Genomic DNA, 17,723 nt, shown 5'->3' with positions numbered 1-17,723 from the left:
TGCAACCTGGGTACGTGCCCTGACCTGGAATTGAACCCGTCACCTTTTGGTACACAGGACGATGCTCCAACCAGCAGAACCACCCAGCCAGGGCTGTCCTCTTTCCTTTGGCATTCTTTTTTTTAAAAAATATATTTTATTGATTTTTTACAGAGAGGAAGAGAGAGGGATAGAGAGTTAGAAACATCAATGAGAGAGAAACATCGACCAGCTGCCTCCTGCACAGCCCCTACTGGGGATGTGCCCGCAACCAAGGTACATGCCCTTGACCGGAATCGAACCTGGGACCCTTGAGTCCGCAGGCCGACGCTCTATCCACTGAGCCAAACCGGTTTTGGCTCCTTTGGCATTCTCATCACTACTTTCACAAACTCTAGAACTGAAGGGCTAGAAACACGAATGTTAACCACAGAACCATCTGATACCAGCTCTAAACGTGGAACCCTTCAGACGTGACTCGTCATGTTTCAGTAACTGCAAATAGCTCTCAGGGTTTTATTCCGAAATAGTCACAACCAACTTGACCTTCGGCCAGAACTTCCTGTCTCTCTCAGAGCAAAATTGACATCCATACCCTTCACTGCTTCCCCGAATAGCATCTTGCAGAACCAAGGTGAACCTGTGGAAAGCAAGGAACTAACGTGGCTGCAGTGCCATTAACTAAATTGTAGACTCTACTAGAGGCCCGGCGCACGATTAAATCGTGCACATGTAGGGTCCCCTAGGCCTCGCCTGCCATCAGGGCCATGTCCGCTGCTCTGTGCCGCCTCGCACGCTCTGTGGTCGCTGCCGGCACCCCGCCCGTCACGAGAGCCTTTTATGATATAGATTAGGATTTCCCCATCTTTGTCCCTTTTCTGTTCCGGGATTTAATCCAGGATCCCACATTGTGTAGAGTTGACGTATCTTAGTCCCCTACAACCTGTGATAGTTTCTCAGACTTGGTCTTCTACGACCTTGACACTTTCGAAGAATATCGGTCAGCTATCCCACATAAAAGATCCCTTGAATTTGGTCTGCAGAGCTTTCCCCTCATTACGCTGAGCCTGGGGTTTTGTGGAAGATCAGGGAGGTGAGCGGCCCTTCCCGTCACATCCTATCAGGGAATCTGACGTCACTCTGTCTCATTGCTGGCGATGTTAACCTTGACCACCTGGTTACACGGTGACAGCAACTGTCTCCCCAACACTTACTATTTCCCTTTCTGTCTGTTAGAAGGCAGTTCCCGAGCCCAGAGAGGGGGATCACGGCCCTCCTCCTGGAGGGGGGCGTGACCGTATCTTTTTCATCACAGACACAGAAGCCCCTCGCTCTTCCTGTGTTTCACCAAACTGATGACGGAGAACATTCATCCCAATGCCTGCCGCGTGAAAGGTAACCGCAGAACCGACAGGATTCTCCTGGGCGCCATCGCTTCAGCGTGTGAGGTTGTAACCGTGCGTTGCGTGTTTGCCTTTCGGTGGTGTTTGTAGGCAGTTTATTCAGTGGGCAGCAGCGGTCACTGTACTCGATGAATTACATCGACATGTGCTGGGAGATTTACACGGCGTACTGCCGGCCGGGCGCCGCGCCGCCCCACGAGCCCACCATGAAGATGCGGCACTTCCTCTGGATGCTCAAGGTGAGCCAGGCCTCTTAGTTACAGGAGGCGTGTGCCTGCCGGGTGCGCGAGCGGTGGCGTGGAGATCTGGGATGGAGTTTCACAGCCACGCTCCCACGCAGGGGACTGGGCCGTGGGGGCCTCCGATACCTTTACGATGCCGACCTTGCCGTTAAAGGAAAAGGGGTGAATGCCACTTTCAAAAAATTACCATTCATCAAAAAGTCATTTACACGTTATCACTTTGGAAAGAAGTGAGAGCATCTAATTTACACGGCATTTCCATACTAAACATTGGTAGCTTTTGTTTCGTGATACTTTTGACTTATGCTTGTGGAAAGATACATACGAAAACTGAAAGAATTGGATACTAATAGGGGATGGAGTGCTCTAAGGAATTTAAGTGCTGTGTACATGTGAAAAACTGACAGTCCAGTGTCTATAGGAAAATCGTTTTATTTTTTTTTATTAAGGGAAGGTAAAGATGAAGATGCCTTTAAATATGGGTATGAAATCACTCTTAAAGTCTTTTTTAAAAAATATATTTTATTGATTTTAGAGAAGAAGAAAGAGGGAGAAAGAGATAGAAACATCAATGATGAGAGAGAATCATTGATTGGCTGCCTTTCTCTCTCTACTGCCTTTCTTCACGCCCCTACTGGGGACCCAGCCCGAAACCCAGGCCTGTGCCCTTGGCCGGAATCGAACCGGCAACCCTTCAGTCCGCAGGCTGACGCTTTATCCATTGAGCCAAACCAGCTAGGGTGGAAAATCGTTTTTTTTTAAAGTATGTGATTTTTAAAAAAGTATTATATTTTAAAATCCTCACCCGAGGATATTTTTCCATTAATTTTTACAGAGAGTGGAAGAGAGAGAGAAAGTGGAAGAGAGAGAGAAAGGCAGAAACATCAGTGTGAAAGAAACCTATCAATGGGTTGCCTCCTGCATGCACCCTGACTAGGGCCCGGGCCGGGGAGGAGCCTGCAACCAAGGTATGTGCCCTTAGCTGAAATCGAACCCGGGACCCTTTGGTCCGCTCTATTCACTGAGCCAAACTGGCTAGAGCCTTTCTTTCTTTTTTAAAAAAATATATTTTTATTGATTTCAGAGAGGAATTGAGAAATAGAAACATCAATGGTGAGAATCATTGATCGGCTGCCTCCTGCATGCCCCCAAATGGGGATTGAGCCCACAACCTGAGCTTGTGCCCTGACTGGGTATTGAACTACAAACTCCTGGTTCCTAGGTTGACAACCACTGAGCCACACCAGCCAGGCAATAGTTCTTTTTTATTGCAGATAGCCTTCCATTTGATGAACATACCACAAAGATTTGTTTATGCATTCACCTATGGACATTTGGGTTGTTTATAGTTTGTGGCTGTAATGAATAAAGACAGTATGGCCCTAGCCAGTGTGGCTCAGTGGATAGAGCGTCAGCCTGCGGACTCAAGGGGTCCCAGGTTCGATTCCAGTCAAGGGCATGTACCTTGGTTGCGGGCACATCCCCGGTAGGGGGTGTGTAGGAGGCAGCTGGTCGATGTTTCTCTCTCATTGATGTTTCTAACTCTCTCTCCCTCTCCCTTCCTCTCTGTAAAAATCAATAAAATGTTTGTTTTTCTTTAAAAAAGACAGTATGAACAATTGTGTACTTGGACAGTTTTCATTTCTCTGGGATAAATGCACAAGATTATAGTTGTTGGGTTTTGTAAAAAATATTTAAAAATTTTTTAACTGCCAAAATATTTTCTGGAGTGGTCAGGCCATTTTACATTTACACCAGCAATATCCGCCAATCTTTGTCTTTTAATTGGTGATAGACCATTTACATTTAATGTAGTTATTGATATGTTAGGGGTAAGTCTGCCATTTCATTTTTCACTTATTTTGTTTGTTCTGATTTTCATTTCTCTGCTTTCTTTTACCTTGCCTTCCTGTGGGTCACTTGGATGTTTTTAGAATTCCATTTTGGTGTCATCACTTTACTAATATAGTGAAGTACAGAAACCCTGCTTCCCTTACGTCTGTCTCTTCACCCCCACCACTTATAATTGATACTTCCTCTTTAGTTTAGAACCACATCAGACAGTGTTGTCATTTTTGTCTCAACTGTCAAGGCATAATTTATAAAACTCAAGAGGAAGAGGAAAGTTTATTGTATTTTCCCATATTTTTGCTTACCGTGTTCTCCCTTCCTGAAGGGAGGCCATTCGGTGTATACCCTGTGTTTTGGGGGGTATAATGATAATGGAAAAATGAAGTGTTTTATTTTTTGTTCACACTATTATCTGTCGATATTGATCTCTTATTTTTTTTTAATTTTATTGATTTCAGAGAGGAAGAGGGAGAGAGAGAAACATCAGTGATGAGAGACTCATCGATCAGCTGCCTCCTGCACACCCCCTATGGGGATTGAACCTGCAACCTGGGCATGTGCCCTTGACCTTATAGAACCCGTTCCTTTCAGTCCATAGGCCGACGCTCTGTCCACTGAGCCCAGCCAGCCAGGCCTCGGCATTGATCTCCTGACGTACAGTTTTTCAAGAGAGGATTTGTCCTACCCCCTGGGGCTCATAAACCCGTTTTTCACCGTTTCCTAGAGCGGAGGGGAGGGTTACGTTAGGGTTAGAGCAGAGGGGAGGGTTAGGGTTAGGGTTAGAGCGGAGGGGAGGGTTAGGGTTAGGGTTAGAGCGGAGGGGAGGGTTAGGGTTAGGGTTAGAGTGGAGTGGAGGGTTAGGGTTAGGGTTAGAGCGGAGGGGAGGGTTAGGGTTAGGGTTAGAGCGGAGGGGAGGGTTAGGTTAGGGTTAGAGTGGAGGGGAGGGTCAGGGTTAGGGTTAGAGCGGAGGGGAGGGTTAGGGTTAGGGTTAGAGCAGAGGGGAGGGTTAGGGTTAGGGTTAGAATGGAGGGGAGGGTCAGGGTTAGGGTTAGAGCGGAGGGGAGTGTCAGGGTTAGGGTTAGAGTGGAGGGGAGGGTTAGGGTTAGGGTTAGAGTTAGGGTTAGGGTTAGAATGGAGGGGAGGGTTAGGGTTAGGGTTAGAGTTAGGGTTAGGGTTAGGGTTAGGGTTAGGGTTAGGGTTAGAATGGAGGGGAGGGTCAGGGTTAGGGTTGGAGTGGAGGGGAGGGTTGGTGAGGAGGGAGGAGCCTCCAGGATGCCCTTCCGTCCTGTTTCAGCAGCACTGTGACTAGGGGACCACGTGTTTTCCAGGCCAGATGCTCTCTGGTTCAGTATCTGAGAACAAGCCTCCTCTCTTCAGCTTAGAGGTGGAAAGGGTCTCCCCTCAGCCCAGGGAGTCTTCCTGTGTCAGCGCCCCCTGCCGTGTGGCCCTCAGAGGTGCCTCCCCCCCGAGTCCCACCGGGACCTGCCAGGCCTCCAGCCTCCCCGAGCTCCCTTCCTCTGCTCTGCTGAGTCCGCCGTCCACACGCCCACTTGCAGAGTGGGTTGCTGTCTCACACCTGGATTACCCACTTTCCCGTTCTCTGTCCTGTGTTTATGCCCCTTAAAAACACCTTACTGTTACTTTTGAAGGATTGGGTTAGAAGAGGTAACTACCAATGTTAATCCCGAATGCTTTACAAAATGATCAGCTTTTGAGATCTCCATTTCTGGTATGTTTTCTTACAGCGTTGTACTGATATAAATTGACGTAAAAAACATATAGCTGTTTGTAATTATAGTCCCTTATGGTTTGATTGGTTGTTTCTTTTATAGGACTTTAAAATGATAAATAAAGAATTAACATCAACCAAATTTGTGGAGATCATAGCGGAAGACAATCCTTTCATGTATGATGGAATTGACAGCAACCTGGAACTGGAGGTCTGTCGTGAGGTGGCTCCGTGGTAGAGATCCCATTCAGGCTGTTTGTTTTGCCTTGGATACTAGAACCAAGATTTGATTGAAAAGAATTCTAACCCACACAAAACTGTGTGTATGTGTGTGTGTGTGTGTGTGTGTGTGTGTGTGTGTGTACCCTTGATTGTATTAGAAAATTAGAGATTAAGATTAAAACAAATATTTCAGATGTCAGGAAACAATGAACAAAGTCAAAAGAATATAAAACTGCCATGCTATTGCATGGATAATTTATTTAGCAATTTAATCCATGTCTGTGTTCTGTGGTGTACATATCATATCCTCAAAGATGCTGATTGGGCTCCCCTCCGTTGAGTGAGGCATGTGTCTTTAATGGTTAGCATTTCTTGCGCAGGCAAATGTCTCATTTTACCAGCTGGACCCATCTCTGGGCGGGTCTCGGCAGACTGTCCGACCAGGGACCCTGGTGCTGCGGGCATGCTGGGCGACCTTGGAAGAACCAAGTTTGGGGTCTTCCCTGGAAGCCAGGCCTGGAGCCTCGGGTCAAATTAGGGGCCCGTTCCAGCTCAGACTCAAAGGGCCCTGGGCTCAGGCCCGGCAGCTGGACCAAGTCCGAGCCAGCCTGCCCCAGGTGCGCGCCCTCTGAGGCCTGCGTCGGGGCCACGGGGGTGCGGGGAAGGGGGCGGGACGGCTGCCGAGTGGGTAACAACACTCAACACTTGGTTTCTGGGTGCCACTTTTCTACTTAAGAAAAAGGAAACACTTCTGAAAATGACTGTCCTCAATAGCTATTATAAACTGTTTTCATCAAAGTAGAGAAGCGGCTTACAAATCTAATGATAGAACATGTAATAGGCCTTTTCAATGCTGCCCGTTTGATTACAACAGCGTGTACACCCAGGATCCCTAAGCCCTGAGGAGGTGGTGGTCTCTGGAGCCGAGGTGAGCGCTGACCCACCTCCAGGTGTGTCGGGATGAACGAGACTCTGATTCCTTCTGTTCCAGCTCGTTTTCCTGGAATTCTTCGAAGCTCTCCTAAGCTTCGCATCCATCTCTGTTACTGACCAAATGACCACGTCCCACTTAAGTGTCCTCCGTGATGACTTCCCTGCGAACAGAGCTGGGATCACTCACATGCCAGCAAACAAGGTAGCAAGTAGCTTATTAGAATTTGGAGCAAGGAGTGGTTTCATTCTGGAATGGGTAAACCACCCTCAAAACTAAAAGGGCTTTTGTTACCCTTCAGGAAACCACTTCTTTTCACATGTTTTTCTTTTTTAAGTTAGGGAAATGGCTTTCCTGGTCACACCCCAGGAAGCCGACTCCTAGCCCCCAAATAGGCGCGACCCGTTTGAAGGTCAGAGCTCCCGCAAACGCGCGGCCACGAGTCTTAGAACCCCTGAGAGGCTTGTTACCTGAGCAGGGCAGTGGCAGAAATTCACTGAAGGACCCAATGCCGAGGCAAATGGAGACAGACCAGTTGTGGATGGGCGTTTGGGGTTCGTGGGCTCGAAGGATTTCTGAGCCATTCATTTGGAGCCACAAGGGAGAGGTTTGGGGGCCAGGGGAGCCCCACAGCTGCAAACTCATCAGAGCTGGTCTAGGAGCCTTCGCCTGTTGGCTAAGGAGAGCCTCTCACCTTACCGCGAGGCCCTGGGCTGTGCCTTGGGCTCCTCATTCAGCACCTCCCAGTTCACCCCTGTGGCCAGGTACGCCTCCTTCAGGTGGAAGGGGTGATTGACAGCTTCTCCAGGCTGCAATCTGGGTCTGGGGCTCTGCTTTGGGGAAATGAATGAATATTTTACATTCATCTATGCTTGCCTGGCCGGCGTGGCTCAGTGGTTGAGTGTTGACCTATGAACCAGGAGGATCATGGTTCGATTCCTAGGCAGGGCACATGCCCGGGTTGCGGGCTCGATCCCCAGTGTGGGGTTTGTAGGAGGCAGCCAATCAATGATTCTCTTTCATCACTGATGTTTCTCTCCCTCTCCCTTCCTCTTTCTGAAATCAATAAGAATATCTCTTAAAAAATTCATCCATGCTTGTATGGATGGCATCGCTGTGGATGCCAGGAACTGAGTCTGAACATTCTGATCTAGGGATCATCCTCAGACACCATCCGATCAGCTTCACTCAGGCTGTCAGTGTGGCATTTCCATTGCCCATCAAGATAAACAAGTCATATGCATTCATACAGTAGAGTATATGAGCCAGCAATGAAAAAAATCACACGATACATACAACATGCATGAATCAAAATAAGTGTGCTGGGTGGAAGAAGCCAGACAAAAATGCTGGGTAGATACTATTGTGTAGAAAATTCTAGAAAGTGCAAAGTAACCTGTAGTGACAGCATATCAGTGGTTGCCGAGGGTGGGGAAAGAGGGGACCCCACGGGGCACAGGAAACTTTCAGGGGTGATGGATATGTTCCCTGTTCTGACTGAGGTGGTTTCACACGTGTAGACATGCCCTTTACATGTATGTGTGTGTGTGCCTGTCTCCGTGGAAGCCAGAAGTTCTCACAGTTGTTCTTACTCCGACACCAGAACAGGAGCCTGAGCGCAGCCACGAGCCAGGAGTCTGACGTGCACGTGGGCAGCACCAGGTCGTCTCCAACCAAGCTAGTGCTCTTGCTCGATTTCAGCAAAATCCAGATGACAGAGGTTTGTGTCCACAGCACGCCCCGGGAAGCCCGTGCCCAGTGTGCCGAGCGCTCGCCTGCGCTGGGATCTGGCCGTGAACTCGAGGCCCGTCCTCCCAGGGACCATACCTCCTAGTTGCGGGGGGGGGGGGGGGATGATGCCAGGTGAACACAGGAACGGCGGACACCCACGGGTGCTTCCCAGGCGCCAGCGCTTCCCGGGCATTAGCTCATGCAGCTCCCCGTCAGGTGCTACCGTTCTCCCCGGGCGGGAGCTGCGGCACAGGAAGGGTACGAGCTGGCCCAGGCTCGGATCTAGTGAGGCGAGGAGCGGGGGTTGTATGCCGGCAGTCTGACTCCAGATCCGCCCCGGTGACCGCAGCGCTGTGCTGACACTCACTGAGCAGAAGCGAGAGCAAGGCAGCTGCAGAGGGGAGTGACGGGGGCAGGCAGGAGGGCCTTCTGCTGAAGTAACAGTTGAGCACACGCGAAGGAAGTGAAGTACAACCGCGTGGTCCCCTGGGGCAAGACTGTTCTGTGCAGAGGCCTGAGGTGGGAGCACGCTCGCTCGGGTTGTGGGCGAAGGGCGTGCAGTGAGGGGAGCCACGGGGGAGGCGGTGGGCCAGCCCAGGGGGGTGTCTGATGTGGTGAGGGAGATGCCAGCCCCAGCAGAGGGCTCAGCAGGCGCACGGTGGCTTTGCTGACAAACCAGTCAGGAAGCTCCTGGAATGATCCGAAGGGACTTGGAAGGCTGTGGCGTGTGAGGGAGAGAGAAGGCAAAGGTGACCCCAGGATTTGGGGCCTGGAAGGACTGGAAGAATAGTTTCCATTGACCACGAAGGGGGAGTCTGGGCGGGGGGATGAGATCGGGGTGGAATTAAGGGGCTGGATTTGGACATATTAGGACACATGCCATCCAAGTGGTGAGCAAGTAGCACAGCTACTTGATATACAGGGTATACACGTGGGGAGTTCAAGGGGGAGATCTAGCTGGAGACAGAAATGGGGTGTAGATAGCATGTGTGGGAATTGCAGCCACTAATACATGAATGTAAGTATTAACGGTGCATAATATTTCCTCAACTCCCTGGTTTCTTGGGGGGAGCCTTGCAGTAGATACAATAACTGCTACTCAGCTTAAAGAGAACGGCCTCATAACAACTTCTAATTATTTGTAATGTAGAAAATTAGTTTTAGTACATGATGATGCAGAAATAATATTCTGCTTTATAATTTTATTTTGTTTTATTTTACATAAAAGCCCAAGTCCAGGAAGTCACTAAGTGATGATAGAATTTCCAAACTGACTATGAAATCTCCAGGAAAAGGGCTAACCTTTTTATTACCTCAATGTGGTGAGTATCTTAATTATATAACTTTAATTTTGGCAAACTATTGCTTATACATGATTTTAAAAATTTATAAAAAAATGTACAACCATCTTAAAATTATTTTTAATTAAAAAATTATGTATATAATTAGGCTGGTACTGCTACTTCCAATTCTGCCTCCAGCTTCACAGAGTTCCTTGTAGGGCATGATCTTATGAGTTTTGGGTTTGTTTTTGGGTTTTTTTTCCAGCTTCATTGAGACATAATTGACCTGTAGTACTATGTAAGTTTAAGGTATACAACATAATGATTTGACTTACATATATCATGAAATGATTACCTCAATATGTTTAATAAATATCTATCGCATAGATAGCAAACCATTCTTTTTTTTTTATTGAGGTATTATATGTGTACATATCTTACCATTACCCCCCCCCACCCCTCACCCACACATGCCCTCTCCCCCCCCCGAGTTTTGCGTCCATTGTTTATGCTTATATGCATGCATACAAGTCCTTCGTTTGATTTCATAACTCCCCCACCTCTCCCTAACTTTCCCCCTGTAATTTGAAAGTCTGTTTGATGTGTTACTGTCTCTGTATCTATCTTTTTGTTCATCACTTTATAATGATCTTTACTATCCCTAAATGAGTGGGATCATTTGGTATTTTTCTTTCATTGACTGGCTTATTTCACTTAGCATAATGTTCTCCAATTCCATCCAGGTTGCTGCAAATGATGAGAATTCCTTCTTTTTTATGGCAGCATAGTATTCCATTGTATAGATGTACCACAGTTTTCCGATCCAGTCATCTGCTGATGGGCACCTAGGCTGTTTCCAAATCTTAGCTATTGTAAATTGTGCTGCTATGAACATAGTGGTGCATATATCCTTTCTGATTGGTGTTTCTAGTTTCTTCGGATATATTCCCAGGAGTGGGATTACTGGGTCAAATGGGAGTTCCATTTTCAGTTTTTTGAGGAAACTCCATACTGTTCTCCACAGTGGCTGCACCAGTCTGCATTCCCACCAGCAGTGCACGAGGGTTCCTTTTTCTCCGCATCCTCGCCAACACTTGTCGTTTGTTGATTTGTTGATGATAGCCATTCTGACAGGTGTGAGATGGTACCTCATTGTTGTTTTGATTTGCATCTCTCGGATAATAAGTGACTTTGAACATGTTTTCATGTGTCTCTTGGCCTTCCTTCTGTCTTCTTTTGAAAATATTCTGTTTAGGTCTGTTGCCCATTTTTTTATTGGATCATTTATCTTCCTCTTATTAAGTTGCATAAGCTGCCTGTAGATGTTGGAGATTAAACCTTTATCAGTGATAGCATTTGCAAATATGTTTTCCCATGCAGTGGGCTTTCTTGTTGTTTTGTTGATGGTTTCTTTTGCTGTAAAAAAGCTTTTTATTTTGATGTAGTCCCATTTGTTAATTTTCTCTTTAGCTTCCATTGCCCTAGGGGCAGTGTCAGTGAAGAAGTTCTTTTGGCATATGTCTGAGATTTTGTTGCCTGTGGATTCCTCTAGTATTTTTATGGTTTCCCGTCTTATGTTTAAGTCCTGTATCCATCTTGAGTTTATTTTTGTGTATGGTGTAAGTTGGTGATCTAGTTTCATTTTTTTGAGCAAACCATTCTTCTTGTGATGAGAACCACTAGGATTTACACTCTTAACTTTCATATACAACAGACAGTGCTGAACTAGCATCATCATGTATGTTGCATCCCTGGTGCTTATCCTCCTACCTAATAAAAGGGTAATATGCAAATTAACCATCACTCCCTCACAAAAGGGGCAGTGCCCATAGCCACAAGATGGTGGTGCCCAGTCCTCTCAGCCCTGCCAGAGTCCCCCAGTCCTGGGGGCGGGGGGGAGGGGGCCCGCTGAGAGCGGGCAGCGTGAGCGGCCTGGTGGAATGCTTGCTTTGTCGCCCCGGCAATGAGGCAAGCGTTCACACCTAGCCACGGATGGGCCTTTGGGCCACAGAGAGCCTCTGGGCAGCGGATACGGAGCAGCCAGACCCCACAGAGAGCGACTGGCACATGGATTCGTGTGCAGGGCTACTAGTTTAGCTCATAAGTAAGTGGAAGTTTGTGCTTCTTGACGACCTTCCTCCAATTCTCCCACCCCCTCTGGGAGCCACAAATCTGCTTGTTTCTGAGTTTTTATGTTGTGAAGATCCTGCATATAACAGGTCCTACAGTGTTTGTCTTTGACTTGTTTCTCTTAGCATAAACCCTGGAGGTCCATCCATGTTGTTGCAAATGGCATGATTTCCTCCGTGTTTTTGGCTGAATTAAATTCCACTGTATATATGTTCCACAACTTTTTAAAAAAATATGTATTTTTATTGATTTCAGAGAGGAAGGGAGAGGGATAGAGAGATAGAAACATCAATGATGAGAGGGAATCATTGATGGGCCGCCTCCTGCACGTCCCCCACTGAGGATCGAGCTCGCAACCCAGGCATGTGCCCTTGACCAGAATCGAACCCAGGACCCCCCAGTCCGCAGGCCGACACTCCATCCATGGAGCCAAACCAGCCAGGGCTGTTCCACAACTCCTTAATCCGGTCACCTGCTCATGAACACGTGGGCCGTTTCCATGTCAACAACGGGAAGCAGCCACCTCTTCGACATTGTTTCTGTTCTCTTTGGCTGTATTCCCGAAGTGGAATTGCTGGGTCATAAGGTCGTAGTTCTATTTTTAACATTTTAAGGAACTACCCTACTGTTTCCCACAAACCAGCCAGGAAGCTCCCGGAATGATCGGGAGGGACTTTGCTCCCAGCACGCTCTCCCTGGTCTTTGTGGGGGGCCATTCGGACAGGCGTGAGGGGACCTCTCCCTGTGGGTCTGTTTGGCATTCCCCGGTGACCAGTGACGGGGAGCAGCTGTTCACGTTGGCCGTCAGCATGTCCGCTCAGGAGCAATGTCTATTTGGATCCTCAGTTACATTGTGGTTTGGGTTGTTACTGGTTTTGATGAGTTCTTTATGTATTTTGGATATTAACCTTCTCAGATATGATTGGCAAATGTTTTCTCCCGTCCTGTGTACTGCCTTTCCGTTTTAAACGGTTTCCTTTGTTGTGCAGAAGCTTTTCAGCCTCCTGGGAGCTTCCCCATGACTGAGGCACAGAAACACCTGAGTGGCAGGGCGGCTGCAGCCTAGAAGCCCAGAGACTTACCCAACAAGTAACCCTGAGGCGGGATCCTTAACTTTGTTTTTTTTTAAAAATATATTTTATTGATTTTTTACAGAGAGAAAGGGAGAGGGATAGAGAGTTAGAAACATCGATCAGCTGCCTCTTTGCACACCCCCTACTGGGGACGTGCCCGCAACCAAGGTACATGCCCTTGACTGGAATCGAACCTGGGACCCTTCAGTCTGCAGGCCGACGCTCTATCCACTGAGCCAAACCTGTTTCGGCTTTACTTTGGTTTTTAAAAACAACAACAAATAAACCCTTATCCAACCCCTCACATCCCTCTTAATATCCTGCCTCTAGTACCATCCTGTAGCGCTCTATCTGCCGACTCCGCTTCCTCCCCTCCCGGCTGCTTCCTCAGCCCTGGCCGCACTGTCCACACCGGCTTCCCGCTGCATCCCTCCCCTTCCCTTGGGGCACCCCATGCCTCCAGCTCCTCTTATTATGGAAGAGCCAGGCATGTTGGTTTGAAAGTCAAACATCATCCAAGCACGTGGAAATTAAATGCAAAACAAACAACGAGAAGCTGAAGTCCTCTATTCTAAATAATTCTTTGGGAATACTGAGAAAATTGAAATAACTTACACATTACATACAAGACACGGTTCAAAACTATAAAATTATAGTATTAAGGGTCTTCACTGTTAAACAAGAAACCCTGATAACGAAACATTCATCCCAGAAGACAAAGGGAGGCATTTCCAAGTGCAAGGAGAGCAGGAGGAGCCTGGCGACAGAAGACTCACAAAGAGGCCTCGGAGAGCCAACAACACTACAACTGGCCTTTCTGAAAGCTGCCTCTTTAACTGAAAGGAAAACGGACATCTTCAACCCAGGACAGCGGAATAAAAGTGGTAAATGCACACAATCTGACTAGGAAGAGAAAATTAATAACAAAAGTCAACTTAAGAAAACATAGGAAACCTGAATAATCATGGCCGAAAAACTGTGAATAAGTCAGACAGACAAAAAAAACGCCCCGGGCCAGTGTGGCTCAGTGGTTGAGCATCGACCTATGAACCAGGAGTTCATGATTCGATTCCCGGTCAGGGCACATGCCTGCGTTGTGGGCTCGATCCCCAGCGTGGTGGGCATTGCAGGAAGCGGCCGACCAATGATGCTCTCTCATCATTGATGTTTCCTATTTTTGGTTGTTGTTTTGTTTTTAAAAATCATTGATGTTTCCTATTTTTGGTTGTTGTTTTGTTTTTAAAAATCATTGATATTTCTATCTCTCCCACGTCCTTCCTCTCTGAAATCAATAAAAGTACATATTTTTTAAAAAGAATATTACTGTGTTCAGCCAGTGTGGCTCAGTGGTTAAGCACTGACCCCATGAACCAAGAAGTCACCAGTTCATTCCCAATCAGGGCACATGCCCGGGTTGTGGGCTCCATCCCCAGTAGGAGGCATGCAGGAGGCAGCTGATCAATGATGTTTCTCTCTCATCCATATTTCTACCCCTCTGTCCTTCTCCCTTCCTCTCTCTCAAAGAATATTACTTCTTATCCAATTCAGAGTTTAAAATCCTTTTATTTTTTAATGAAAACTGCCTTTAAGACAATGTACACAAATGCCAAGTGGATTTCCTTTCCCTGAAACATGGACAATGTTAATACATTTTCCTAAAATTTTAATGAAAAGAAACAACAAAACCCACTTAGGCTATTTAGAAAAACAGCACAGGTGCCAGGGGGCTGGGGGACATCCTGACGGTCCCAGCTCCGGGCCAGCGGCGCCGGCCTCGCCCCGGGTAATCCGTGCAGCGCCCGCAGCTGCTTCCCCCTCGGAGGCCGGAGGAGCACAGCGCCCTTCAGAGGGGCAGGATGTGAACACGGCTCCAGGGCCGCTGCGCCCCTGGACGGCCGCTCACTGAAACTAAACTTTCTTCCAGAGAGGAAAAAAGGCAAGGATGAGCAGTGCGAAAATATCAACACGTGGATCAACTGCATGTGTATCTTTTTTGTGAACACGCTCTTCCAAGCATACAGACACGAAGAAACTCTCAAGGAGAAAATAAAGGAAAACAAGTTACATTACGCCGCCATGGCCAACCTGAGGAAGACGGAAAGCGACGAGCTGGAAGCCAGGTACCTAGACCCCTCTCGGCCCCTTCCCCCCGTCTCCTGGAGCTGCCCGCCCGGAGCTCTGGGACCTCGGGGCTGGGGGTGGGGGGGAGGAAGGGGACGGAGTGGTGGCGCCTGTCCCCTTGGGGCACCCGGGCCTGGGGCTCCCCCGGAAGAACCCTGCCTGGGGGTCCTTGTTCTCTAGGGTGGTGGTGACGTCTCTGTTGCAAGGCTCACACAGAGGCAACGTGACAGAGTCGCTGAGTCAGACCACAGACCTAGACTGCCTGGGTTCGAATCCCAGCCCCACCACTTAACCCCTGGGTGACCTTGGGCAAGGTCAGCCACTTGTGTGCCTCGGTTTCCTCATCCGCAGGCTGCGGTGAGGATGACGTGAGCTAATGTGCGTAAAGCACGTAAAGCCATGCCCCGCACACGGCCCGGAAGGCTGCACCCTCACCTGCCCAGACCCTCTGTCCGGGCTCAGTCAGTCTGTGCGCACACGTTGGGCCAGAGTCCAAACGCCTGCTTTCCGTAAGGTGCACCTCAGGCCTTTGCCCCTTGTCACCGCCCTGTGTCGGTCTGTGGGAGAAAGCAGGAAACTGGGCCTAAGCACAAAGACTCAGAAGGCTTTCAAAGGCTACTCCTAGCTGCTAGCTGCTAAGAGAAACGTGGTTCACAAGGAACTGCAGATCTGGTCTAGAGATGGTGTCACTTTATCTCAGCAAATCATGGACACCTTTACTCCACATGCAGCATAAAAACTGGTTTGGGGCCCTAGCTGGTTTGGTCCAGTGGATAGAGCATTGGACTGTGGACTGGAAGGTCCTGGGTTCGATCCCAGTCAAGGGCGCATGCTTGGGTTGCGGGCTTGATCCCCAGTAGGGGGCGTGCAGGAGGCAGCCGATCAATGATACCCTCTCACGTTTGATGTTTCTATGTCTCTCTCCCTTCCTCTCTGAAATCAATAAAAGTATGTTAAAAAATAAATAAAAATCACATCGAGAAAGTTGCTTTTAACAAAAACCTGGTTTTGAAATTACAAAGAAAGTAACACTGTCTCCTTCTGTTTGCGTCTGGCGTTAGGCTTATGGTGTTGGGCTTGAAAGAGGAAGAGGTCAAAAGGCAAGACCGTGTGGTGGACATCACTGTGATCAAGGAGCCGGTGGACGTGTCTTCCCTGCACCTAATGCTGGGCCTCCCCAAAGAGGACCCCGCGCTGGGCCTGTCCAAAACCAGCGTCAGTAAGAAGAGGAAGAAATAGAGCCACCGCGTCTGTAAAGGAGCCACAGGAGCCAGATGTGCGAGGAGGTGGAGCCAAAGCACGGGACGCTCTTCCTGACCAATAAAGTGGGGCTCTGCTCCCCGTCCCCGGGTGCTGGAGCGCCACGCCCGCCACCGTCCCGGTTTTTCTAAGGCTGGGCCACCGAATGCCTGCACTCTGAAAACAGCTGCGTGAAAATGCACGGGTATGGGCAGTAAATGAGTGTGTATTCCCATGATTGGTGATTAAGTTTAGAATCTGATAAAACAAACCACATATCAATGGGGAGTAGATGAAATCATTGGAACATTTCTTCGGGCTCCCTCCCCCAAAACAGCTCCTTTGCCCCCCGTCACCGCCCCGTGTCCATGTCCTACCTGTCCTCTCACCTGCCCGCCTCTGACGGGGCTCCTTCCCGAGAGTCGGCACCACAAACACTGCGTGACCCGAGGCCAAACAGCAGGGTCAGGAGCGGGTGTGCAGTCGGCGGTTAAGCGAATACTCTTAAGTCTCTGTTAGGAAATGTCAGAGCTAATAATTTGTTTTAAAATTTAAGACCTACCCCCAAAAGCATGAAAAGAAAATTTCTAGCTTCCAAACTGGCAGAAGGAAGGAAACTATCTTCCAACATAAATCTTGGGAAAAAGGAAAACAACAAAGAAAAAAGATAGAAACAGAAAACAAAAGGTGGTGGGGAGAAGTGCCAAGATACCAGAGTCACCAATGTAACAGGCCAAACCCGCCTCTTCCCCGCCAAGCCCCGGAAGTACTCAGTTTGGATGAAAAATATAAACATCACTTCAAAGTTCCTTTTTACAAGGGAAAACATCTTTAAAGCCATATAGAAAAGATAAAAATAAAAGTAGGAAACATGCACCTGGAAAATCTAATCAAGATGATTAGAAAGCAAACATTATTCAAGGTCGACAAAATAGAATTTAAAGCAAATATCAGCATAATACAGATAAACATAAAAGGACCAACAACCACAAAGATGCGGTACTCCCATGCATCTCCTGAGCTAGCCTTGCAGACAGACCAGGAAGAGCAACACTGAGTAAGGACGTAGACAATTAAAATACCTACACGAAACCCTTTGAACTAACAGAGTTAGACGCCAGCATGCAACAGAGAAAAAACACTGGCTACATTTTTGGTTGAAAAGTGCAACAGTTTCAAATGACCCCTCAGAGACAGGATCTCATTGGACTGCAATTAGCTAGTCAGCAATAAACACAAAGCATGCCTTTATGGAGAGGAAATCATAGTGGGAACTGTGCATTATGTAAGACAACAAAAACACGACAAATGGATGAGTTTTCTCCATCTCCCTCCCTCCCTCACGGGGCATGCAGGTCGGATGGGAATGGAACCCCTGTGAGGGCTGGGTGGGCCCAGTATTTCTAGACCATGCCTGGCTTGTTTTCACCCCGACTCGGGGGGACCAGGCCACTGAAGGGCAGGTTGTTAAATAAAACCCAGCCAGCTCCGTCTCAGCTGTGAAGCCGCTTGCAGGGTGTCCTGGGAGTTTGTTGACAAAAACGCTGTATGTTTAGGCCATCCTGGGGCACTTCCACTAAGCTTAGTATTACATGAGGTCAAAAACCACATCAGCACTCAAGATAAAAACCACGTCTAGCAATTACTTTGGGCAAAGGACTTAGTTCACCACGTCAGGTCTAGGGACCGGGAAGGGACCCCGCCTCTGCCCCAGGATGAGCCAGGGGCCCCCTGGCCAGTGCGGTCTACACACAGGCAACAGGAGAGAGACTCAATGAAAACCGGAAGC

General features: G+C 48.2%; 1 protein-coding gene across 1 annotated transcript in view; it reads left to right on the top strand.

Annotated features, from left to right (window-relative positions):
* Positions 1-16,216, top strand: part of LOC103299141 (radial spoke head 10 homolog B) — a 32,397-nt gene extending 16,181 nt beyond the window's left edge. The window contains exons 13-20 of the mRNA XM_028131869.2: positions 1,295-1,374; positions 1,473-1,621; positions 5,308-5,415; positions 6,418-6,561; positions 7,961-8,077; positions 9,317-9,410; positions 14,499-14,694; positions 15,757-16,216. Of these exons, the coding sequence (XP_027987670.2) occupies positions 1,295-1,374; positions 1,473-1,621; positions 5,308-5,415; positions 6,418-6,561; positions 7,961-8,077; positions 9,317-9,410; positions 14,499-14,694; positions 15,757-15,934 (1,066 nt within the window). The 3' untranslated portion in view covers positions 15,935-16,216. The remainder of the gene's footprint in view (positions 1-1,294; positions 1,375-1,472; positions 1,622-5,307; positions 5,416-6,417; positions 6,562-7,960; positions 8,078-9,316; positions 9,411-14,498; positions 14,695-15,756) is intronic.
* The last annotated feature ends 1,507 nt before the right edge of the window (positions 16,217-17,723 follow it).

This window comes from Eptesicus fuscus, chromosome 6 (genome assembly GCF_027574615.1).
Source record: "Eptesicus fuscus isolate TK198812 chromosome 6, DD_ASM_mEF_20220401, whole genome shotgun sequence".
NCBI lineage: Eukaryota > Metazoa > Chordata > Mammalia > Chiroptera > Vespertilionidae > Eptesicus > Eptesicus fuscus.
This window is presented reverse-complemented; position numbering and strand designations above follow the sequence as displayed.